This window comes from Arachis duranensis, chromosome 2 (assembly GCF_000817695.3).
Source record: "Arachis duranensis cultivar V14167 chromosome 2, aradu.V14167.gnm2.J7QH, whole genome shotgun sequence".
In the NCBI taxonomy this organism is placed as follows: domain Eukaryota; kingdom Viridiplantae; phylum Streptophyta; class Magnoliopsida; order Fabales; family Fabaceae; genus Arachis; species Arachis duranensis.
This window is the reverse complement of record NC_029773.3, coordinates 2,903,338-2,929,019: the sequence shown is the minus strand read 5'-3', so window position 1 is coordinate 2,929,019 and position 25,682 is coordinate 2,903,338. Positions and strand designations below refer to the sequence as shown.

The window sequence follows — 25,682 nt, the reverse complement described above, 5'->3', positions numbered from 1 at the left end:
TAAATCCGAATGTGATGGCAGAGTGTGAAATACCTATTCAGTATTTACATGTATAAATAATATTTTTTCCTTTTTTACTAGAGAAATGATATTCCTAGTCAACAACTATGTCATGTAGGCAACTCCGTTAGCGAATTAGCACTTGAATCATTTTGTCAAATAGAATATATTTTTTAGTCATTTTGTCATTACTATCTATTGAGACTATTTTTTGTCAAAATCTGAATTTTTTGACAATCAAAATGGCTATTTACTCTATTTTAAATTACATGAGACAATTTCATTTTCCAAGCCAGTAACAACGAAGTTAGATCATTGCATAGTTGATGCAATTCTTTGAGCAGCCAGTTTAGAACTAGTTAAGGTCATGATGCTTGATAATTGCAGGTCCTTTGCAGATTACTTGTGGAAATGATTTTGCTATAGTGGTAGGCTTAAACTTGTACTTGAATGAGCTTGTGGCAATGTTGATGCACATGGTGATGAACAAAGGTCACATTTTCAATCCCTATTCTCTGTAGCAACACTACATTACTAGCCACTTGAAAAAGTTTAAAATACAAGTGCAGTTCAATCATACAGAAATTCAGTGTTTAATTGATACTCTAATACATGAATAAGGTTAACATAATCCATAAAAGTATACAATAAAAGAGAGTGAGACTAAATTAATATTTTTTTGGATTAATTCCATAAAAGTAAAATACTTTTATACGATTAACATTGTTTATTTGTATTAGAGATTAGAGATTAAAAAGGAAATTTTAGTTTGATAATTCTACAAATGCTTTGCAAGAATTACCTGTGGGAGTTATAGACGAGGATGGCCCTGACCGTAGTTCCAAAAATGAAGAACAAAATGAGAAAGCAAAACAACATTCATCGTGCATCTATGCACTAAAAGAGATTCCAGTGGAAGTGCTGGATGAAGATACAGCTGAATTTCTGAAGGACGATGGGGAAACAAAGCTTGAAGATTCCAGTGGGATTGCTCGATGAAGAAGTAACATTAGAGTCCGAATCCGTGAAGCATGATGAAGATATGGTCATAATACTACCAAGTTATAAAGAAAAAAATTTCAATATACATAATACACTCAATTCTATCACAATACTTCTTGAATAATTTGAATTCCACTGCAACTTAATATATGTACAGAACATTTTCTCTTGGTATTAGACATAGCTCATTATAGGCATCTAATACTATTAATTTTATTCAATGATTCAATCTATGGTAAAAAAGACTACAAAGAAATAACTTGATCCTTATATTTTGAAAGCTTATACACCTCATGCATGCTGATTCCTTTTACCGTCATACAAGAATCTTGCAACACAACAGCTAACTCTCTGAATTCTTTCCACAAGTCAAGCTATCGTTTACTTTTTCTCTGTGAAAAATAGCAAAAATAAAATCATAGAGAGGAAGAGAAAAATATACCTACAACAACAAAAGCTTTTCAACAGTAAGTGCCACTACTCTAACTTTCTCCATCATATCCTTGCTTTTCAATATCATTAAGCCAAAATCAGAAAACACAGTATCTGGTTCCCAACACCTTAATCCAGATTAATTACCACCTCAAATGAACTTAGAATTAAATGAAGATATGAAGCCAATGTATAGGATTACGTCTTGATATGTACACAAGCCACCTGCAGAAGATAGTAAAAACATTAAAAAGGTAAATTTAATTCATCCGTTTGTTTAATACATCTAAAAAAAATCTCAAATGTTGGATACATGGAAAAAGGATATTCCCTGTGTTGTTTCATGGTAATTGTTATCATCCTCTTTAAATGTGATTTTCTTTTGAAACATATGAGTTAACAAGTATTACATATAGCAAAGACTGTTTCTGAGAGTAATAAAGGATATTTCTTTAACTAAAACTGCAAACTGAGAGCTTTCCCGATAATGAAAGAAAAGAATGCAAATTTTGCAGTTGGCATATGAGTTCAAGTGGTTAATGTTGTTATAGAAAGAGGAAAAAATTTGACTTGAAGGAAAAGGAAATTTATGCATGTGTGAATTTAATTGTGGTAGCATGACAAACATGAAGGTTAGAGAATCACCTGTTCAGAAATCAAAGAATTTGTATGCCATTGACTTGAATGGTGGGGATGTGGGAAATTTTGGACCAAATTTGTTGATGCTTGTTCTCGCAGTGTTTGCCCAGAAAACCACAGAAATAAAGTTGAAGTAGTAAGAGAGAGGGAGGCAGCTTTTCTCCTTCCATATTCTTCAGCTTGTGACAGGATGAAATGTGTAGTTGTTGGAGGGAGGTGAGGCGGAGAAGTTCGTTGCACTTCAATGTCTCCAGATTATCAAAGTCATGGATATGTAGAGTGGTGAGGGAGGGAAGGCGAGGCAGCGAACCCACCTCTGGGTATGACTTTATGCTCTCACACCCAACACCAGAAATGGTGAGATGAGTGAGGTTGTCCAAGTTGCCCAACCATGATACACCCCTCACTTGTTCCTTGCATTCTCCTACACTAAGCTCTTTCAGGTTAGGCGGCAAACCACCCTCTGGCCACCTACAAATGTTTTGGCAACCTTTTATGTCCAGAGAGTGTAAATTTGGGAGAAGACTATTCATGTCAGATGGCAATGACACAAATTTGGAGCATTGACTGATGGTGAGACGTTGAAGAGCAGCGTGTGGTGGCTCTGACATTGAAACTGATTCCAGATTTGAACACCCTATTATCTGAAGATTCTGGAGATTGGGAAAGGCATCCAACGACAATGAGGTCAGTGAATCACAGCTGTATTTTATTTGTAGATGTACCAAATCATACTTGTGTTGTTGCTGGAGTAATTCAATTTGGCTGCAATAAAAGATTTCGAGCTTTTGCAAAGATTTGGGTAAAAAATTGCCCCCCAAGGATACAACAGATGAACACTGTGAGATATGTATTTGTTGGAGGGAAGTTAGATGGTGGATGATCCTTGCCTTAAATGCACACTCCACCACACATTCAAATCCACTAATTGATAACCTATCCCCATCAAGTCTCATCTTTTTATACCGACTTTGAGCATCTTCTATTTTCAGTTTGTGCACTTTGGAAACATCCGATGAGGAAGAAAGGATTCTCACTAATACCTGACTAAGCATATCTCCATTTAACATTGGACAATCTGTTATTTGAAGGCTCTTAAGCTGAGGAAAAGCTTCTGAGTCAGGTAAGTGCCACTCCTCCCAACATGACATGTTGTGAAATTCCAATGTCTCCAGTGAGGGAAACGGTGCAACAGGTGAAGAATGTTGATGGCCTTCATTCTTGTAAAACTCTTTGCCCATGCTCTTCAGTTGAACAAAACTTCTGATGCTCAGGGACTTGAGAGATGGCAGCTGTCCAAGTGAAGGCAGCACGCAGCAATTCCAGCAATATTGTAGAGATACACTTGTCATGTTTTGGTACAAGGAATGCCCAATCCAGTCTGGAAATATTTGACCTTTGTATCCATAAACAGTCAACATTTTCAAGCCAGTGTGTGGTTGCAAGCCCCCAAGTATATCTTGTTCATCAGTATGTGTGTTTGAAACCATATCATCACCTGAAGACACAGACCATTTCAACGATAAGTACTCAATGTGCTTCTTAAGTATTATCCTTGCACTCCTTGCCTGATTGGCATCAACCACATTCTCCAATTTCTCAATCTGAAGTGATCCATGAAGATTTAAAAGCCCTCCTAACTCTTCGATTCCATTGTCTTCTTGCTTTCCCACCACAAACTTGCTTAAAATGTGCAACTGTTCTAATTTGCCCATTCCTTTTGGCATTTCTTTCAGAGGAGTACCCCTTATATCAAGATGCCGCAAATTCACAAGCTTATACATGCCATTGGGCAGCATAGTCAGCTTTCGACAATGTTTTAGCTTTAATGTTTGCAGATTAAACAAATTGCATAATGACTGCGGCAATACCTCAATATCGCTCCCAGAAAGATACAAATAGCGCAATTGGATCAATTTGTTAGCTATTGAATCAGGAAATATATTGGGTATACCAAATGACAAAACTCTCAAGTATTTATTCTTTGACAATATGTCACATGGTAACGTTGCGGGTGCTTTCTCGTAATAAGACCAATCATTGATATACAATAATGTCCTCAAAGATTCTATTTTACTAGAGGAGCATGTTTTCTCAGGGATTGAATGATTGTATGACAAATGACGAGTTAGAATACTCATCTCTTCCTTTTCACCAGGTTCTGAGAATCTACAATAAAGATCTCCTGCAAGAAAAGTTGCCAAGTCATGCATGAGATCATGCATCACAAAACACTTCCTGAGCTCGTTCTCGACCTGCTTGAAGAATAGTCTTGAAACCAAGCCATCGAAACACTCGCAACCAACTTCTTCCAAAGTCTCTCCCTTCTTTGGTGGTCGTAAAAGATCTTCAGCCATCCACAGCAAGATTAATTCATCTTTATAGAATCGATAATCTTTGGGATACAATGAACAATAAACAAAGCAACGTTTTAAATGAGCAGGCAGATGATAGTAACTTATTAACAATGCAGGAACGATCTTACTCTCTGTCATAGGAAATTCCCAAATGTCACTCGATAGTATTTTATTCCATTCTTCAACACGACACTCTGAGCGCAACAAGCGTCCAAGTGTTGCTGCAGCTAACGGCAAGCCATCACACCTCTCGACAATCTTTCTGCCTATTCCTTCCAGTTCTGAGCTCCCATTTGATTCAGGAAAGGATGCATTGCCCGCAAAAATAGACCAACAAAAATCATTTGACAGTCCCTTGAGAGAGTAAGAACTATAATTTTGGACGGTCGGACCAACATTTTCCTTGCGGGTAGTTAGAAGAATAGTGCTTCCTTTTCTCCCATGTTGAAAAGGGACGATAAAACTATTCCACTTGTCAGCGTCTTCACTCCAAACGTCGTCCAAAACAATGAAGAACTTCTTGTCTGACAGTTTATCCTTCAAATCTTGTTGAAGTAAATCGAAGCTGTCAAGACTACAAACACCTGAAGAGATCCCCTTTATAACATTCTTAGTAGTCTCAACAACATCAAAATTTTCAGAAACACAAATCCATGCTTTCAGATCAACCCCATCCATCAAATCCTTGTTGTTATACAGGCATTGTGCTAAAGTAGTTTTACCAACCCCGCCCATACCAACAATAGAGATGACGGACAAGGTATGATGATTGTTGTCATTGAGCATCTTGATAAGTGCCTGTTGGTCAGCATCCCTGCCGAACACATTCCCCTTCACAAGAGAAGTGGATGGAGGTCTCCATGAGGAGCTACCCGTTGGAATCTCTTTGAGACCAAGGCTATCTTTAAGTTTCTGAAGATCTTCTATTCTTTTAACCACCTCGTTTATCTTAGTCACTATCTTCCTAACAGATAAATTAAGGCGGAGAGGAAGGTGAACGCGTACCTTTTTGCGAATTTGAGCTTTGATGAAGACACGGTCCAGCAAGTCATCAGCAGTGTAGAGAGCATCCCTGAGACTATCAAGCCATTTCCTCACACGATCGTTTCCAAACTGCTTCTGCTCGGCGTCAGCGGCCAGAGCTTCTACAGCCAAGAGAGCAGTCTTGAGCCTCTCAACCAACTTTCGGTCCAGCTTCTTGCTCACCAATGAGTTGACAAACTCAGGTGAAATGAGCCTGTTAAGAACAAGGCTGATGGAGCCAGAAACTAAAGCTCCAACAACAAGTGCTTCAGCCATGATATGATACAGATCACAACAACAGCAAACGAATCAGTGCGTGATTGGATTCTCAGAATGTAAGGAAGGGAGAGCAATATTGCAATAATGCTTGCGAGGTATTCAACAATAATAAAAGGCATATAAGCGAGATATTTACTTCATTTCTATATTCTTCTTTGAAGGTTGAAACACAATATTCAAATAGCAAAAGGGTGACCAACTGAAACTAGTCTTTCTGGAAATTAATTAACTATATAATTTAATGTAGGATCACCATCATATGATATCAATGCATATCATTATTACTAACAATAATGGATAGTATGAGATTAAAATATGTTGGCATTTGGCAATATAGCATAGACATTGACTTCAAGTGGTAGATGCCTTCAAGGTTACTCTTCTGTGTTTTTAATTCCAAGAGATGCAACATATTAAAATTGCAACTTGAGGAAGGTTTCAGACATTTTTAACAACCCAGCTAATATTTTAATAAATAGTTGAATAGTTGAAACATTTAAATAGGCAAATAATTGAAATGATTATTAAATTTAAATGTGATAGAAGAGTGTGAAATACCTATTCATTATTCACATGTATAAATAATATTTTTTCTTTTTTACACTAGAGAAATGATATTCCTAGTCAACAACTAATATGCTATGTTAGTGACTCCATTAGCAAATAAGCACTTGAATCATTTTGTCGAATAGAACATATTTTTTAGTCATTTTGTTATTATTATCTATTGAGACTTTTTTTGTAAAAATCTGAATTTTTTGGCAATCAAAATGGCTATTTACTCTATTTTAAATTTCATGAGACAATTTAATTTTCCAAGCAAGTAACAACGAAGCTAAATCATTGCATAGTTGATGCAATTCTTTGAGCAGTCAGATTAGAACTGGTTAAGGTCATGATGCTTGATAATTGCAGGTCCTTTGCAGATTACTTGTGGAAATGATTTTGCTATAGTGGTAGGCTTAAACTTGTACTAGAATGAGCTTGTGGCAATGTTGATGCACATGGTGATGAACAAAGGTCACATTTTCAATCCCTATTCTCTGTAGCAACACTACATTACTAGCCACTTGAAAAAGTTTAAAATACAAGTGCAGTTCAATCATTGATAAATTCAGTGTTTAATTGATACTCTAATACATGAATAAGGTTAACATAATCCATTATGCTTACTTTTCAATAATATATCCCTGGTAGAGATCATTTCAGGGGAAAAAAATTCATATCAATATTCTCACCACAGATTTGCCAGTTGAACAACACGCATGGCAAAGGCAGTCTAAATATTTGCTCAAATCTACATCACATCACACAGCAGTTCTTTAATTTGCGATGAAAGATTTGTTCCTTCCAATCATTCAGCATTACTGTGTGTATTTATTTGAGTTATTTAGCTTCTATTTAGCTCACAGTCATTGCTTGTCATTGAAAGATATATCAAATCAAAGGCATCTCTTTAAAACAATGCAAAAGTATAGTATTGAGTTCATGTAGTTCTCTTTCTGGATGATGAGATAAAAGGATATGTAATATTCATAATAACATCAGTAATCTTCTATCTTATTTTTTCTTTGAAAAAACAAAAGTAAATGTGGAAAATGACTGCATTTCTGTTGCTTGTTTTGACTGAAACTGCCATTCAAGATCCAACCCAGAACTGCAATTCTCTCATGGCAATTGCCACTTGATCCTCAATGTATCTCCTGAAACACAAATTAAAAAACAATTCAAGACTCAAGTGTTTGTCATCACAAAAGCCACACACACTTATTGTTCTACATTCTCTCTTTTCTTGTTTATTTTTTGTACTCTTTTTAGTAATGCAATTATGTGAAAACCTCATGAATACAACTTTGGATCATTGGTTTGATTTTTGAATCAGCAGTGAAAAGAAATGACATCTCAAAAACAGGAAGTCAAAGTAGAACTAGAGCAGTTATAAAAGAAAAAATTCAATAAACATAATACACTGACTTTACATGACAATAACCCTATATATTTGTAGCTATCCTCTTTAATTAAGTCCCAACAGATCAAATATTCTATGACAATACTTTTTACTGAATAATTTGAATCCCATATGTTAGAATAATATTATTTATTCCGATCTTATGCAGCTTAATATAGGTACAAACTACACATACCAGATAAAGATCAATGAGTGAAGTTGATAGGAATGAAAGTGTTGTCTGATGGCATCTCTACAACTTCACCTTCTAAGGACTATTTCAGGTACAGGATTGTCATCTTTCAATGTGGAAATCATATTCTTTGACGGCATTAGTTGTCACCTTGGGAAATCTGTTTGACAAAGTTTCCAAATCTAGAAAGGAAAAAATAGTTATTATTACAGAACCTTTTCTCTTACTATTAGAGATGTCTTATTATAGGCATCTATACTACTAATTTAATCAAATGATTCAATCTATGGACAAAAAAGATTACACAGAAATAACTTGATCCTTCTATTTTTAAAGCTTATACACCTCGTGCATGCTGATTCCTTTTACTATCTTACATGAATCTTGCAACACAAGACTCTCGGATCATAAAGAATTGGCAAAGACAGAAACACCATTTTATCACTCTTTTCTTGCACAAATCAAGCTATCATTTAGTTTTTTTCTCTGTGAAAAAAGCAAAAATAAAAGTATAGAGAGGAATAGAGAAATATACCGATAACAAGAAAAGCTTTTCAATAATAAGTGTCACTCCAAATTTCTCCATCATGTCTTTGCTTTTCAATAACATGAAGCCAAGATCAGAGAACACAGTTTCTGGTTACCAACACATCAATCCAGCTTAATTACCACCTCAAATGAACTTAGAATTAAAATGAAGATATATAGCCAAAGGTATAGGATTACATCTCGCTATGTACACAAGCTACCTGCAGAAGATAGTAAAAACAGTAAACTTGATTTGTCCTGTTGTTTAAAATAAAATCTTAAATGTTGGATACCCAAAAAAAGGTATTCCCTGTCTTTCAATTTTAGTTTTCATGGGAGTTCTTATCTTCTTCTTCAAATGCTGTTTTTTGAAAAATATGAGACCAGTTAACAAATATTACAGATAGCAATGACTGTTTCTCAGATTAACAAAGGATATTTCTTTAGCTACAACTGCAAATAGAGAGCTTTCCATATAAGTGAAAGAAAAGAATGCAAATTTTGTTGTTGGCATATGAGTTAAAATAGTTTATGCTGTATAAAGAAAGAGAAAACTTCTTTACTTGAAGGAAAGGAAATTTATGCATGTATGAATTTAATTGTGGTACCATGACAAACATGAAGGTAAGAGAATTACCTGGTCAAAAATCTCTATTCAGAAAATTTGGTTGCCATTGACTTGAATGGTGGGGATGTGGGAAATTTTTTGCCAAATTTGTTGATGCTTCTTCTTACAGTGTTCTCCTAGCAAACGACACTCTTTAATTTGAAGTAGTAACAGAGAACATGGCAGCTTTTCTCCTGCCATATTCTCCAACTTGTCACAGAATGAAATATGTAATTGTTGGAGGGAAGTGAGGCAGAGAAGCTCATTGCACTCCAACGTTTCCAGATTTGGAAAGTGAAAGAGACACAGTGTGTTAAGTTGAGGCAGCGAACCCATCTCTTGGAATGACTTGATGCTTTCACAGTTAGAGCCATCAATGGTAAGATGAGTGAGGGTGTCCAAGTTTCTCATCCATGATAGACCCCTCAACTGTTGCTCGCAACCTCCCACAGTAAGTGACCTTAACTTAGGCAGCAAGTCACCCTCTGGCAACCTACAAATGTTCGGGCAAGCTCGAATGTCAAGAGACTGTAAACTTGGAAGAAGACTATTCATGTCAAGTGGCAATGCCTCTAACTTTGAGCACCAGCTAACATCGAGATGAGCCAAGTTGGGTGCAGCCAGTCGGAGATGCCACTAATTTGAGGCATTTAGAGATGGTGAGATGTTGAAGAGCAGCATGTGGTGGCCCTGACATTGAAACTGATTCCAAATTTGAACACCCTCTTATATCCAGATTCTTGAGATTGGGAAAGGCAAGGCATCCAACAACAATGAGGTCAGTGAATCACAGCTGTGTTCTATTCGTAGCTCTACCAAATCATACTTCTGCTGCTGTTGCTGGGGGAATTCCAGTTTGCTGCAATTCAAGATTGTGAGCTTTTGCAATGATTTGGGTAAACAATTTCCTGGAAAGGATATAGCAGACAAACACCCTGAGATGTGTATTTCTTGGAGGGAAGTTAGATGGTTGATGACCATTGCATACTCCAACACAGATTCACATTCACTAAATGATAAACTGTCTCCATCAAGTGTCATCTCTTTACCCCATCCTTGATGACCTTCTTGTATTTCCAGTTTGCTCACTTTCAAAACATCCAACGAGGAAGAAATGATTCGCATTAGCACACTATTAAGCATATCTCCCTTTAACATTGGACAATCGTTTATTTGAAGGCTCTTAAGCTGAGGAAAAGCTTCTGAGTCAGGTAAGCACCACTCCTCCCAACATGGCATGTTATCAAACTCCAAAAGCTGCAATGAGGGAAATAGTGCAATAGGCGAAGAATGTTGATAGCCTTCATTCTTGTAAAACTCCATGCCAACACTCTTGAGCTGTCCGAAATCATCAATGCGAAGGGACTGAAGAGATGGCAGCTGTCCAAGTGAAGGCAGCAAGTAGCAATTGTTGCAAGACTCTAGAGATACACTAGTCATATTTTGGTATGAACAATTCCCCACCCAATTTGGAAATGTTGTACCCCTGTATCCCCATATTGTCAACTCTTTCAAGCCATTGTGCGGTTGCAAGTTATCCAGTATATCTCTTTCAGTTTGTGTGTCAGAAACCATATCATCACTTGAAGACCATTCCAACCATAATTCGTCAATGTGCTTCTTATCTCTTATCTTTGCATTCCTTGCCTGATTGACATAAATAACATTCTCCAGTTTCTGAATCCCAAATGATCCATGAAGATTTGGAAGCCCTCCTAACTCTTGGATTCCACTATCTTCATTCTTGCCTACCATGTAGTTGCTTAAAATGTGCAACTGGTTCAATTTGCTCATTCCCTTTGGCATTTCTTTTAGATGAGTACCCCATATATCAAGATGCCGCAAATTCACAAGATTGTACATGCCATTGGGTAGCATCCTCAACTTTGAACAATATCTTAGCTTTAATGTTTGTAGATTACACAACTTGCACAGTGACTCCGGCAATGTCTTAATCTCAGTCTGAGAGAGATTCAAATAGCGCAAGTGGATCAGTTTGCCCATTGAATCAGGAAATACACAAAGTTCATCAAAGGATAAAACTCTCAAGTATTTATTCTTTGACAATATGTCACATGTTAACCTTGTGCTTTCTTTCCTAACATGAAATTGAGCATTATTGATAAACAAGAATGTCCTCAAAGATTCTATACTTTTAGAGGAACAGAGTTTTTCAAAGATTGGATAATCGCATGACAAATGACGAGTCAGAATCCTCATCTCTTCATTTTCACCAAGTTCTTCTGATAATCTACAATAAAATTCTCCAGCAAGAAAAGTTGCCAGGTCATGCATGAGATCATGCATCACAAAATACTTCTCACTGCTTTCGACCTGCTTGAAAAATAGTCTTGAAGCCAAGTCATCAAAACATTCACGACCAACTTCTTCCAAAGTTTCTCTCCTCTTTGGTGCTCGCAAAGGATCTTCAGCCATCCATAGCAAGATTAATTCATCTTTATCAAATTTATGGTCTTTGGGATACAATGAACAATAAACAAAGCACCGTTTTAAATAGGCAGGCAGATGATAGTAACTTATTAACAATGCTGGAAGAATCTTACTATCTGTCACAGGAAATTCCCAAATGTCACTCGATAGTACTTTATTCCATTCTTCTACATCATGCTTTGAGCGCAACAAGCGTCCAAGTGTTTCTGCAGCTAAGGGCAAGCCATCACACTTCTTGACAATCTTTCTACCTATTTCTTCAAGTTCTGAACTCCCATTTGATTCAGGAAAGGATGAATTGTCCGCAAAAATAGACCAGCAATAATCATCTGACAGACCATTGAGAAAGTAAGAGTTATAATTTTGGACTATTGGACCAACATTTTCCTTGCGAGTAATTAGAAGAACAGTACTTCCCTTCCTCCCATATTGAAAAGGAGTAATAAAACTTTTCCACTTGTCACCATCATTACTCCAAATATCGTCCAAAACAACGAAGAACTTCTTTTCCGACAATTTTTCCTTCAAATCTTGTTGAAGTAAATTAAAGCCGTCAAGACAACAAACACCGGAAGTGATCTCCTTTATAAGATTCTTTGTAGTCTCAACGATATCAAAATTTTCAGAAACACAAATCCATGCTTTTAGATCAAACCCCTTCATCAAATCTGTATTGTTGTAGAGGCATTGTGCTAAAGTAGTTTTACCAACCCCGCCCATACCAACAATAGAGATGACGGACAAGCTATGATGATTGTTGTCATTTAGCATCTTGATTAATGCCTGTTTGTCATCATCCCTGCCGTACACAATCCCCCTTTCAAGAGAAGTGGATGGAGGTCTCCATGAGGAGCTACCCGTTGGAATCTCTTTAAGACCAAGAGTATCTTTGAGTTTCTGAAGATCTTCTATTCTTTTAACCACCTCTTCTATCTTGGTCGCCATCTTCCTATCAGACAAATTAATTAAGCTAGGAAGCCGAGTGCGTACCTTGCTGCGAATTTCAGCTTTGATGAGTGTTGGGTTTTTGGGCTCCCTTCCTATGTGGAGAAAAAGCCCAAATGCTAGTATCCAAACATGATTAGTTGAAGTGGCTGAGGTGAGTTAGGGTTGAGAGAGAGAGGTCATTTTTGCAAGGAGAACACCAAACACTAGAGAGAAGAGATGAGAGAAAATCATTTTCGCACATACACAAAGCTGTCTCTGTAAATTGGTCACTGCAGATTCGTTAACCGTTGAATCGAGCTCAAATTTGGACAGGGTGTTCTACACATCTGGTTCTTTGATTTCACCGTTCGGATCTTCAATTCAACCTTTGTAGCTGGAGATATTGGCCACGCACAGTAGCTCTGTTTTTGTGGTATTTTCATCTTCTTGTTCTTGTTTTGAAAACTTTGAAGCTTGGGTTGTTTGGCTTGTTGTATGCACGTTTTGTGCAGTAATTTGTGACTCTCTTGTACCCTATTTTTCATCATAGTGAAGCTATATCCTGGTCTTGGTGACTCGTGGTTTTTACTTCTCTAATTGAGGAGGTTTTCCACGTTAAAAATCTTGGTGTGTTAGCTTGCTTATAATTTTTTGTTTATGTGATTTTTCCGCTGCTATTGGGTATTATTGTGCTGGTGTTAATACTTGTTGTGAGTGGATATTGTTGCTCCTCTGATTCTTGCAAGTAGGGAATTGTGTTTTATTCCTATCAATGAGGACACGGTCCAGCAAGTCATCAGCAGTGTAGAGAGCATCCCTGAGACTATGAAGCCACTCCCTGACGAGTTCGTTTCCAAACTGCTTCTGCTCAGCGTCAGCAGCCAGAGCTTTGGCAGCCAAGAGAGCAGTCTTGAGCCTCTCAACCAGCTTCCGATCCAGCTTCTTGCCCACCACCAAGTTGACAAACTCAGATGAAATGAGCCGGTCAAGAACAACGTTGGCGAAGCCAGAAAGTAAAGCTCCAACAACAAGTGTTTCAGCCATGATATGATACAGATCACAACAACAGCAAATGAATCAGTGAGTGAATGGATTTCCAGAATGTAACCAGAGGAGAGCAATGTTACTGCAATAATGCATGCAACTTGCAAGGTATTATTACTATTCAACAATAATGGGCATATAACGACATATTATGAAGGTCCCTCAGCAAAAAGAAGTTGCCATCATGCGGAAACTTGTAATAATAGTTGAAAGTTGAAATATTTAAATAGACGTATAATTAAAATTACAAAAATACTTTTTGTACACTAAAATTAGCCACTAAAATTAATTATTATATATTTATGTATAAATATATGTATTAATTAACACATTTTTAATATATATTTTATATTTTAATATATATTTTATACGAATAGTTATTTTTTATGAACATGTAGCATATTAAAAAACATATACGGCAACAAATTTTTTGTGAAGTTAACATCTTTCTCAGATATTAACTTAAAGAATGAAAACATAAAAAAATACAATATAAAATTATAAATAAAACTTTCTCCAACCCAACATACAAGAGAATGCAGATGAAAATTGAGTGTTTTGGATTATGTTTATTTTGTTTTAGAGATAATATTTATAATTATGTTTTGAATTATGTTTATTTGGCTTTGGAAACAATATTTATAATTATGTTTTGGATGAAAACTTGATTTATAACTATGTTAATTAGATATTTATAGTTATAAAGACTTTAATATTTATAAATATAAAAATTATAATTTGTTTATACCTTTAAAAATTATAATAGTTAAAAGTGAAAAACAGAAGAATTTTTTTTTACCTTTATATATATTATTTAATAGTTAAAAAAAAAAGAGGATACTTGGCGGGCTTAGCCTGCTGGCCCGCAGCCTGCCATTAGGCGGGTGATAAACCCCATTTTTAGGGTTTATCTTGTGGTAACAGACTAACAGAGCCTAATACTGGCTTGTATTTTCTCTGACATTCGCAAGAAAACTCGCATATCGAAATTGATTACATAGTGTGTTAGAAACAGCTTTTACAATAGTTGTTTTACCAATTCCGCCAATACCGTAAATGCCAACCATTCTAACATCATCAGATCCAGGTTCTAACAGTGAGTATACTTCTGAATTCTGATACACGAGCTTGGAGTCCAACAGGGTGTCCAGCTACATTTAGCGGAATGCGATTCAACTTTTGGGATACTTCATCCACTACATTTAGCTATATATGTGTATGATTTGATCAATGTATCAATAGATATTATATTGGTGCATATGAACATAATTTAACAATTATCAATAGTTAATATAGAATTCAATAATTTCTCCAGAAATTTTGTAATTTCATTGAAATTGAGTATGATACATCTGAATAGTACATTGTTCCACCAAGATTGGTATAAACTATATGAATACTTGGCCTATGCAGGTTATGCCTCCTTAAAAAACCTCTATAGACCAAACCCCTGGAGCTTGGGAAAAAATCCAATAGAGGAAAAAGAGTACATCAACCATGCATAATTTAAGGAATAATAAAAAAGAGCTCGACAACTTTTATAACTTCATATAACTAAACTCTAGAATAAAGAACACTCTTGGAGTCGGCAAGAAGAAGAACAGTGAGTTCTGGGGGAGGGTTGATCATAAGAGAAAACGTATAATTTGAAGAAGAACCCATCTTTGCCAAAAAATCAGCACACGAATTTCCTTCCCTCATGATATGATAGATAGTGACGTCCCACTCAAGAAGCATCAACTGATGAATTTCTTCGACAATGTGTGTGAATTCTGGAAAGTCTTCGGCATTGTCATGAATAATCTTCAGAGCCACCATGCAATCACTTTCACATTCCACCTTTCTGTACCCAGATTGCCATGCCAACCACAAACCATGCCGAATAGCCATTAGTTCGGCTTCGACACTGTCGGCAAAGCCAATATAGCTGACAAATCCGGCAATACAGTTGCCATCTTGATCTCTGAGCAAGCCGCCACATCCTGCTCTTCCTGGATTTCCTCTTGAACTTCCATCCACATTGAGTTTGATGGCCCCTTCGGAAGGTGGAACCCAGCGAACCAGCATCCTTTGCCTACAAACACAGTAAAACGTCGAACTAAACATAACCAAAAGAAAATTTAGAAATAATTCACTGAATATTTTATAAAAGAACATAGTTCTCCAACATACTCAATGCTCAAATTTAAAATCACAGATTAAAAGAACCAGAAATATCGAATATTCAGAGTGCTATCGAATATTCCCTTTCTGATTGCTCGGGACAACAGACTTCACTCAAGTTGTAAAGTATTGAAATAAATCTTGAAATTATTTTATATATGTTTAATGTCTTTGTGCCTGGGATTGTTATAGATTTTTTTCGTTTACTCCGTTCAGGTGCTATATGAAGCCTTTTGGAATCCCGTAAATTAGATTGTTGAAGCTACCCTTTGATCTTCACCGACTTTGAAATACAATCATCAATCATCAAACGAATCCCGTAAATTAGATTTAGTACGTTTCATTTTTAAATATTTTTTATTTCAATTTTTTATATTTTTAGATGCGTGTATTTTAAGCTAATTAGTTGACTGAATTAATATTAATTTTCTTGAGTTTTTCTTTCAAAAAGTGCAGTTGACTAAATTCTACTTCATTAAAGTGTTAAAATATCGTTCACGTATATTCTCATTGGTTGAAACAAAAGCTGATAAAATAAAGTTACAAAACAAATGGATTTTTTTAAAATAAATAAATGTTTTATTTAGTCTAGTAAACTAAATTAATTATATTATATAATATAAATTAAAATATGTTATATTTTTAAGAATTAGTTTACGGCAACAAATTTTTTGTGAAATTAACATCTTTCTCAGATATTAACTTAAAGAATGAAAACATAAAAAAATAATATATAAAATTATAAATAAATTTTATTAATCACGATATATTAAAATTTATACCTACTAATTGGATGTTGTGTTGGAATGAATAACTAGTGATTGGATGTCGTGCCAATGTTGAACCGTGTTTAGAAATACTTTGGGCATTTTGTTTGACAGATTATGAGATACAGTAATATTAAAAAGAGTATATACTTTGAATATTTGTAATTTTATTTTTATTATCAAAGTTTTAATGTATATGTTAGTGGCATTTAACTATTATTTTTTAATTCAATTGACATGCATTAAATTTAATTGATTAAAATGATTAAAGTTTTGTTGTGTCCCTTTAGTGACATATCAAAATTGATTTAAATTTTATAACTCTGGATGATAAATGACATATTGGTAGCGTTTGTTTTGAGGTACTGAGACTGAAATTCAGTATTGTGTTTGTTAGTTCAGAGACTGGTACTAAAATTTCTGTTTCTGTTTCTAAAATTTCAGTATTTCAGTATCTCCAAAAAGTAGGGACACATGGGACTGAAATTTTTAGAGATGGAGACTGAAACTTTAATAACATTTTATACCTAAAATACTTTCATTTCAATTAATTAATTCCAATTTTACCCTTTGTGCAAATTAAATTAGAGTTTCATTCTTTTCAATTCCTGTCTCCTATTTTGCACCAAACAGAATACTGAAATTTATTTCAATCCCTGTCTCTTAGTCTCAGTCTTTCTGTCTCTGTCTCTCCACCAAACGCTATCATTATTCCTATGTAAAATTCTAATTATTTTTTCTATTGCAAAATTGTGAAATTACCATCTATACAAAATTAATGACATAACACAATTACAAGAAGTAACATGGAATAAGCTGTGGCAATTTAGATGCAGATAGTGATGAACAAAGGTCACATTTTCAACCTCTATAGCATCAGTAAGTTACTAACCACTTGAAAACATTTAAAACACAAGCCCAGTCCAATCATACAGAAATTCAGTCTTTAATTGATGCTCTAAATCTCTAATACATAAAGTAAGATTACATTAGTAAAACAATCCATTATGCTTACTTTTCAATAATATATCCCTAGCAGAGATTATCTAGGGAGTAAAAAAATCATATCAATTTCTCATCACAGATTTGCCAGGTGATATTCACAGGGCCAAAGTCCTCCAGGTCAGAATCAAAACCCATGTAATTTTAATCATGCCACGGGGAGAAACCAGTACCAGTTTCTGTCAACTATAGTTCCATGTGTTTGTTCCTAGCCTCAGGATTAATCTTTTGTACAAGATACTTCTTAAGAAATACATCCTAGCAAATAGGAATCCTCTGAATAATAATTATTATATTTATTCATATAAAATCTCATGAATACAAAGATAGTGTCCCATATAAAATTGTGTAAATTTCTTTCTTTTTTTTTGGGAAAAGAAGTACTTTTTCTGTTGCAAAAGCACACAAATTCCAAATATTAAAGGTAAAACTTCCCAATTTTAGAAACAGAAAACATTGATTTGGCAAATACCTCATCAATTGGAATAGCTGATTGTTAGAATAATTGGTGTACCAATATACAAAATAGTGGCAGCAATCGAATAACAGAAATATGAAAGAAAATAGGGACAAGACACTAAAATTTTAACGCGGAAAACCCTCTCAATATAAGCGGTAAAAACTACGGGTCATTCAGACAAAAAAAAGTACCACTATAATCAAATAAGGATACAAGAGAATCTCAAATAAGTGCATAAATCATGCTTACAGTAAGTTTAAACAACCAAGCACCAATGCATATAAATTTGAACCAAAAAGATGAAAATTTACCTGAGAGAGTTATAGCCAAGGATGGCGCTGACCGTGGTTCCAAGAATGAAGAACAAAATGAGAAAGCAAAACAAGATTCATCGTGCATCTATGCACTAAAAGAGATTTCAGTGGAAGTGCAGGATGAAGATACAACTGAATTTGTGAAGGATGATGGGAAAAAAGCTTGAAGATTTCAGTGGGATTGCTTGATGAAGAAGTAACATTAGAGTCCGAATCTATGAAGCATGATGAAGATATGGTCATAATACTACTAAGTTATAAAGAAAAAGATTTCAATATACATAATACACTCACTTTACATGGCAATAACCTCTTTACTTAAGTCCAAAAGATCAAATATTCTATCACAAATACTTCTTGAATAATTTGAATTCCACCGCAGCTTAATATATGTACAGAACATTTACTCTTAGTATTAGAATAGCTTATTATAGGTATCTAATAATATTAACTTTATCCAATGATTCAATCTATGGTTAAAAATGATTACACAGCAATAACTTGATCCATCTATTTTGAAAGCTTATACACCTCATGCATGCTGTCCTACAAGAATCTTGCAACACAACAACTCTGTGAATTCTTTCCACAAATTAAGCTATCACTTTTTCTCTGTGGAAAATAGCAAAAATAAAATTAGAGGAATAGAAAAATATACCTACAACAACAAAGGCTTTTCAATCATAAGTGCCACTACTCTAACTTTCTCCATCATGTCCTTGCTTTTCAATAACATTAAGCCAAAATCAGAAAACACAGTATCTGGTTCCCAACACCTTAATCCAGCTTAATTACCACCTCCAATGATCTTAGAATTAAATGAAGATATATAGCCAATGTATAGGATTACATCTTGATATGTACACAAGCCACCTGAAGAAGATAGTAAAAACATTAAAAAAGTAAATTTAATTCATCCATTTGTTTAATACATCTAAAAGCAAATCTCAAATGTTGGATACATGGAAAAAGGATATTCCCTGTGTTTCAATTTTTGTTTGATGGTAATTGTTATCATCCTCTTTAAATGTGATTTTCTTTTGAAACATATGAGTTAACAAGTATTACATATAGCAAAGACTGTTTCTGAGAGTAATAAAGGATATTTCTTTAACTAGAACTGCAAAGTGAGAGCTTTCCCCATAAGTGGAAGAAAAGAATGCAAATTTTTCAGTTGGCATATGAGTTCAAGTGCTTAATGTTGTTTAAAGAAAGAGAAAAAAAATGACTTGAAGGAAAAGGAAATTTATGCATGTGTGAATTTAATTGTGGTAGCATGAGAAACATGAAGGTTAGCGAATTACCTGCTCAGAAATCTACGAATTTAATGGTGGGGATGTGGGAAATTTTGGGCCAGATTAGTTGATGCTTGTTCTTGCAGTGTTCTTCTAGCAAAGAACACCATTGAATTCGAAGTAGCAAGAGAGAGGGAGGCAGCTTTTCTCCTGCCATATTCTCCAGCTTCCAACAGCTTGAAATGTGCAATTGCTGAAGGAAGGTGAGGTGGAGAAGCTCGTTGCACTCCAATGTCTCCAGATTCTTGAACCAGCATATCTCAAGAGTGGTAAGGGAAGGAAAGTGAGGCAGCGAACCCACCTCTGGGTATGACTTTATTATGCTCCCACTGCCATGACCTGAGATGGTGAGATGAGTGAGGAGGTCCAAGTTGCCCAACCATGATAGACCCCTCACTTGTTCCTCGCATTCTCCGGCAAACCACCCTCTGGCCACCTACAAATGTTTGGGCAACCTTGTATGTCCAGAGACTCTTAAGTTTAGGAGAAGAGTATTCATGCCAGGTGGCAATGCCTCCAACTTCGAGCACTTGCTAACATGGAGATGAGTCAAGTTGGGTGTAGCCAGTCCTTCTTGGGGAAAAGACACTAATTGGGAGCAGTTAAAGATGGTGAGACGTTGAAGAGAAGCGTGTGGTGGCTCTGACATTGACACTGATTCCAGATTTGAACTCTCTTTTATCTGGAGATTCCTGAGAGTAGGAAAGGCATCCAACGACAATGAGGTCAGTGAATCACAGCTTTCATATATTTGCAGATCTACCAAATCATACTTCTGTTGTTGCTGGAGTAATTCAATGCGGTGGCAACGAAAGATTGTGAGTTTTTGCAAAGATTTGGGTAAACAATTGCCCCCCAAGGATACAACAGACTCAGACCATGAGATATATATTTCTTGGAGGGAATTTAGATGGTGGATGATCCTTGCCTTAAATGCACACTCCACCACAGATTCAAATCCACTAATTGATAACCTATCCCCATCAAGTCTCATCTTTTTACTCCATCTTTCACCATCTTGTATATTCAGTTGGCGCACTTTGGAAACATCCGATGAGGAAGAAACGATCCTCATTAATACCTGATTAACCATACTTCTTGAATAATTTGAATTCCACTGCAGCTTAATATATGTACAGAACATTTTCTCTTGGTATTAGAAATAGCTTATTATAGGCATCTAATAATATTAACTTTGTCCGATGATTCAATCTATGGTAAAAAATGATTACACAGCAATAACTTGATCCTTCTATTTTGAAAGCTTATACACCTCATGCATGCTGATTCCTTTTGCTGTCCTATATGAATCTTGCAACACAACAGCTAACTGTGATCATAAAGAATTGGCAAAGACAGAAACACTACTTTATAACTCTTTTCTTTGCACAAATCAAGCTATCATTTACTTTTTCTCTGTGCAAATAGCAAAAATAAGATTATAGAGAGGAATAGAAAAATATACCTACAACAACTAAAGCTTTTCAATAATAAGTGTGACACCAACTTTCTCCATCATGTCCTTGCTTTTCAGAAAACACAATATCTGGTTCCCAACGCATTAATCCAGCTTAATTAGCACCTCAAATGAACTTAGAATTAAATGAAGATATATAGCCAATGTATAGGATTACATCTTGATATGTACACAAGCTACCTGCAGAAGATAGTAAAAACATTCAAACAGTAAATTTAATTCATCCATTTGTTTAATACATCTAAAAAAAATGAAATGTTGGATACATGAAAAAAGGATATTCCCTGTGTTTCAATTTTTGTTTCATAATAATTGTTATCGTCCTCTTTAAATGTGATTTTCTTTTGAAACATATGAGTTAACAAGTATTACATATAGCAAAGACTGTTTCAGAGAGTAATAAAGGATATTTCTTTAACTACAACTGCAAACTGAGAGCTTTCCTGATAAATAAAAGAAAAGAATGCAAATTTTTCAGTTGGCATATGAGTCCAACTGGTTAATGTTGTTTAAAGAAAGAGAAAAAAATTTGACTTTAAAGGAAAAGGAAATTTATGCATGTGCAAATTTAATAGTGGTAGCATGACAAACATGAAAGTTAGAGAATTACCTGCTCAGAAATCTCTACTCAGAAATTCGTCGGCCATCGACTAGAATGGTGGGGATGTGGGAAATTTTGTACCAAATTTGTTGATGCTTGTTCTTGCAGTGTTGGCCCAGCAAACCACATTCGTCAATTTTGAGTAGTAAGAGAGAGGGAGGCAGCTTTTCACCTTCCATATTCTTCAGCTTCTCACAGAATGAAATGTCTAGTTGTTGGAGGGAGTTGAGGCGTAGAAGCTCGTTGCAGTTCAATGTCTCCAGATTCTTGAACCCCCATATCTCAAGAGTGGTAAGGGAGGGAAGGCAAGGCAACGAACCCACCTCTGGGTATGACTTTATTATCCTCTTACTGCCATGACCGGAGACGGTGAGATGAGTAAGGTTGTCTAAGTTGCCTAACCATGATAGACTCCTCAGTTGTTGCTCGCAATCTCCTACACTAAGCTCTTTCAGGTTAGGCGCCAAACCGCCCTCTGGAGACCTACAAATGTTTGGGCAACCTCGTATGTCGAGAGACTCTAAATTTGGGAGAAGACTATTCATGTCACGTGGCAATGCCTCTAACTTTGAGCACCAGCTAACATGGAGATGAGTCAAGTTGGGTGCAGCCAATCCTTCTCCTGGAGATGACACTATCATTGAAACTGATTCCAGATTCTCACACCCTCTTATCTGGAGATTCTTGAGATTGGGAAAGGCATCGAGCCACAATGAGGTCAGTGAATCACAACTGTATTCTATTAGTAGCTCTACTAAATCATACTTCTGCTGCCGTTGCTGGGGGAATTCCAGTTTTCTGCAGCCCTTGATTGTAAGCTTTTGCAAATATGCGGGTAAACGATTGCCCGCAAAGGATACAACAGACGAACACCCTGAGATATATATTTCTTGAAGGGAAGTTAGATGGTGGATCATCCTTGCCTTAAATGCATACTCCACCGCAGATTCAAATCCAATAATTGATAACCTATCCCCGTCAAGTCTCATCTCTTTACGCCATCTTTGATGATCTTCTCGTATTTCCAGTTGGCGCACTTTGGAAACATCTGATGAGGAAAAAACGATTCTCATTAATACCTGATTAACCATATCTCCCTTTAACTTTCGACAATTTCTTATAACAAGGCTCTTAAGCTGAGGAAAGGCTTCTGAGTCAGGTAACTGCCACTCCTCCCAACATGACATGTCAGCGAGGCAAAGGGTGCAATAGGCGAAGAATGTTGATGGCCTTCGTTCTTGTAAAACTTCTTGCCAATGCTCTTCAGCTGATCAAACCTTTCAATGCAGAGGGACTTTAGAGATGGCAGTTGTCCAAGTGAAGGCAGCATGCAGCAATTCTTGCAATCCAACAGTGATACACGTGTCATATTGCTGTAGGAACAGCGCCCCAACCAATCTGGAAATATTTTACCTTTGTATCCCTTGATTCTCAACACTTTCAAGACACGGTGAGGTTGCAAGCCGTGGAGTATATCTTGTTCATCAGTATGTGTGTTTGAAACCATATCATCATCACCTGAAGACACAGACCATTTCAACAATAACTCCTCAATGTGCTTCTTATCTATTATCCTTGCACTCCTTGCCTCATTGCCATCAACCACATTCTCCAATTTCTCAATCTCAAGTGATCCATGAAGATTTAAAAGCTCTCCTAACTCTTGAATTCCATTGTCTTCTTGCTTTCCCACGACAAAGTTGCTTAAAATGTGCAACTGTTTTAATTTGCCCATTCCTTTTGGCATTTCTTTCAGAGGAGTACCCCTTATATCAAGACACCGCAAATTCACAAGATTACACATACCATTGGGCAGCATAGTCAGCTTTGAACAATCTTGTAGCTTTAATATTTGTAAATTACACAAATTGCACAATGACTCGGGCAGTATCTCAACATCACTTCTAGAGAGACCCAAATAGCGCACTTGGATCAATTTACCTATTGAATCAGGAAATATATTGAGTCTATCAAAGGACAAATTCTCAAGTATTTATTCTTTGACAATATGTCACACGGTAATGTTGCGCGTTCTCCCCGGATATAAGGTTTATCATTGACATACAATAGTGTCCTCAAAGATTCTATTTCACTAGAGGAGCATGCTTTCTCAGGGATTGAATGAGTGTATGACAAATGACGAGTTAGAATATTCCTCTCTTCCTTTTCACCAAGTTCTTTTGAGAATCTATAATAAAAATCTCCCGCAAGAAAAGTCGCCAACACATGTATCAGATCATGCATCACAAAATACTTCTCATCATCATTCTTGACCTGCTTGAAAAATAGTCTTGAAGCCAAGTCATCAAAACACTCGCAACCAACTTCTTCTAAAGTCTCTCCCTTCCTTGGTGGTCGTAAAAGATCTTCAGCCATCCATAGCAAGATTAATTCATCTTTATCAAATTGATAATCTTTGGGATACAATGAACAATAAACAAAGCAGCGTTTTAAATGTGCAGGAAGATGATAGTAACTTATTAACAATGCAGGAACAATTTTACTATTTGACATAGGAAATTCCCAAATGTCATTCGATAGTATTCTATTCCATTCTTCAACACGATCACACCTCTTGACAATCTTTCTACCTATTTCTTCCAGTTCCGAGCTCCCATTTGACTCAGGAAAGGATGCATTGTCCACAAAAATAGACCAACAATCATCATCTGACAGTTGCTTGAGAATGTAAGAGTTATAGTGTTGGACTATTCGACCAACATTTACCTTGCGGGTAGTTAGGAGAATAGTGCTTCCCTTTTTCCCATGTTGAAAAGGGGTGATAAAACTATTCCACTTGTCAGCATCTTCACTCCAAACATCATCCAAAACAATGAAGAACTTCTTCTCTGACAGTTTTTTCTTCAAATCTTGCTGAAGTAAATCAAAGTTGTCAAGACTACAAACACCTGAAGAGATCCCCTTTATAACATTCTTAGTAGTCTCAATGACATCAAAATTTTCAGAAACACAAACCCATGCATTTAGATCAACCCCGTCCATCAAATCCTTATTGTTGTACAGGCATTGTGCTAAAGTAGTTTTACCAACCCCACCCATACCAACAATAGAGATGACAGACAAGTTATGATCATTGTTGTCATTTAGCATCTTGATTAATGCCTGTTCGTCATCATCCCTGCCATAGACAGTCCCCCTTTCAAGAGAAGTGGATGGAGTTCTCCATGAGGAGCTACCCATTGGAATCTCTTTCAGATCAAGGCTATCTTTAAGTTTCTGAAGATCTTCTATTCTTTTAACCACCTTGTTTATCTTAGTCACCATCTTCCAAGCAGATAAATTAAGGCGGAGAGGAAGGCGAACGCGTACCTTTTGGCGAATTTGAGCTTTGATGAAGACACGGTCCAGCAAGTCATCAGCAGTGTAGAGAGCATCCCTGAGACTATCAAGCCACTCCCTCACGAGTTCGTTTCCAAACTGCTTCTGCTCAGCGTCAGCAGCCAGAGCTTTGGCAGCCAAGAGAGCAGTCTTGAGCCTCTCAACCAACTTCCGGTCTAGCTTCTTGCTCACCACCGAGTTGACAAACTCAGGTGAAATGAGCCTGTTAAGAACAAGGCTGATGGAGCCAGAAACTAAAGCTCCAACAACAAGTGCTTCAGCCATGATATGATACAGATCACAACAACAGCAAATGAATCAGTGAGTGATTGGATTCTCAGAATGTAAGGAAGAGAGAGCAATATTGCAATAATGCTTGCAAGGTATTCAACAATAATAAAAGGTATATAGCGAGATATCACGAAGGTTCCTCACCAAAAACACGTTCCTAATTTTTATATTCTTCTTTGAAAGTTGAAACACAATATTCAAATAGCAAAAGGGTGATCAACCGAAACTAGTCTTTATGGAAATTAATTAACTATATAATTTAAAGTAGGATCATCATCATATGATGTCAATACATATTATTATTAGTAACAATAATGGATAGTGTGAGGTTAAAATATGTTGGCAATATAGCATAGACATTGACTTCAAGTGGTAGCTGCCTTGAAGGTTACTCGTCTGTGTTTTTAATTCCGAAAGATGCAACAAATTAAAATTGCAACATGAAGATTTAAGACTTTTTGCACAACCCAGCCAATAGCTAGTACGGGTCTCTAATATTTTAATTCTATAATAAATAGTTGAAACATTTAATAACAAATAATT

The 25,682-nt window shown here is 36.0% G+C and overlaps 3 protein-coding genes and 1 long non-coding RNA gene across 8 annotated transcripts in view; all 4 read right to left on the bottom strand.

Moving 5' to 3' along the window:
- The window catches only part of LOC107472798 (putative disease resistance protein At3g14460), a 53,428-nt gene extending 28,222 nt beyond the window's left edge, over positions 1-25,206 (bottom strand). For both annotated transcript variants that reach the window (XR_001588853.3, XM_052257529.1), the window contains exon 1: positions 24,101-25,206. Coding sequence is in view for 1 of the 2 variants with exons in the window: in XM_052257529.1 (XP_052113489.1) it covers positions 24,101-25,133 (1,033 nt within the window). In the remaining variant the exon portion in view is untranslated. The remainder of the gene's footprint in view (positions 1-24,100) is intronic.
- LOC110277532 (uncharacterized) lies at positions 804-3,017 on the bottom strand. The gene is made up of 3 exons (XR_008006014.1): positions 2,080-3,017; positions 1,445-1,659; positions 804-1,054 (listed from the first exon to the last, which is right to left on the bottom strand). It is a non-coding gene; the product is annotated as an uncharacterized LOC110277532 (long non-coding RNA).
- Positions 7,013-12,631, bottom strand: LOC110272394 (putative disease resistance RPP13-like protein 1). The gene is made up of 4 exons (XM_052257531.1): positions 9,039-12,631; positions 8,409-8,622; positions 7,877-8,055; positions 7,013-7,435 (listed from the first exon to the last, which is right to left on the bottom strand). Exon 1 carries the CDS (start codon positions 12,402-12,404, stop codon positions 9,735-9,737), a length of 2,670 nt encoding a protein of 889 aa, XP_052113491.1. The 5' UTR covers positions 12,405-12,631; the 3' UTR covers positions 7,013-7,435; positions 7,877-8,055; positions 8,409-8,622; positions 9,039-9,734.
- Positions 15,390-24,069, bottom strand: LOC107472790 (putative disease resistance protein At3g14460). Of its 4 annotated transcripts, none has more exons than XM_021134739.2 (6): positions 21,519-24,038; positions 20,897-21,088; positions 19,441-20,761; positions 18,795-19,009; positions 18,134-18,351; positions 15,390-15,504 (listed from the first exon to the last, which is right to left on the bottom strand). In XM_021134739.2, the coding sequence occupies exon 1, from the start codon at positions 22,694-22,696 to the stop codon at positions 21,533-21,535; it is 1,164 nt and encodes a 387-aa protein (XP_020990398.1). In that variant the 5' UTR covers positions 22,697-24,038; the 3' UTR covers positions 15,390-15,504; positions 18,134-18,351; positions 18,795-19,009; positions 19,441-20,761; positions 20,897-21,088; positions 21,519-21,532. The 4 variants fall into 4 exon arrangements, with proteins under 4 accessions (XP_020990398.1, XP_052113493.1, XP_052113495.1 ...); XM_052257533.1 differs by lacking the exon at positions 15,390-15,504 and adding an exon at positions 17,233-17,620 and having other exon boundaries at positions 21,519-24,069; XM_052257535.1 differs by lacking the exon at positions 15,390-15,504 and adding an exon at positions 17,233-17,620 and having other exon boundaries at positions 18,799-19,009; positions 21,519-24,069.
- Positions 25,207-25,682: the final 476 nt, after the last annotated feature.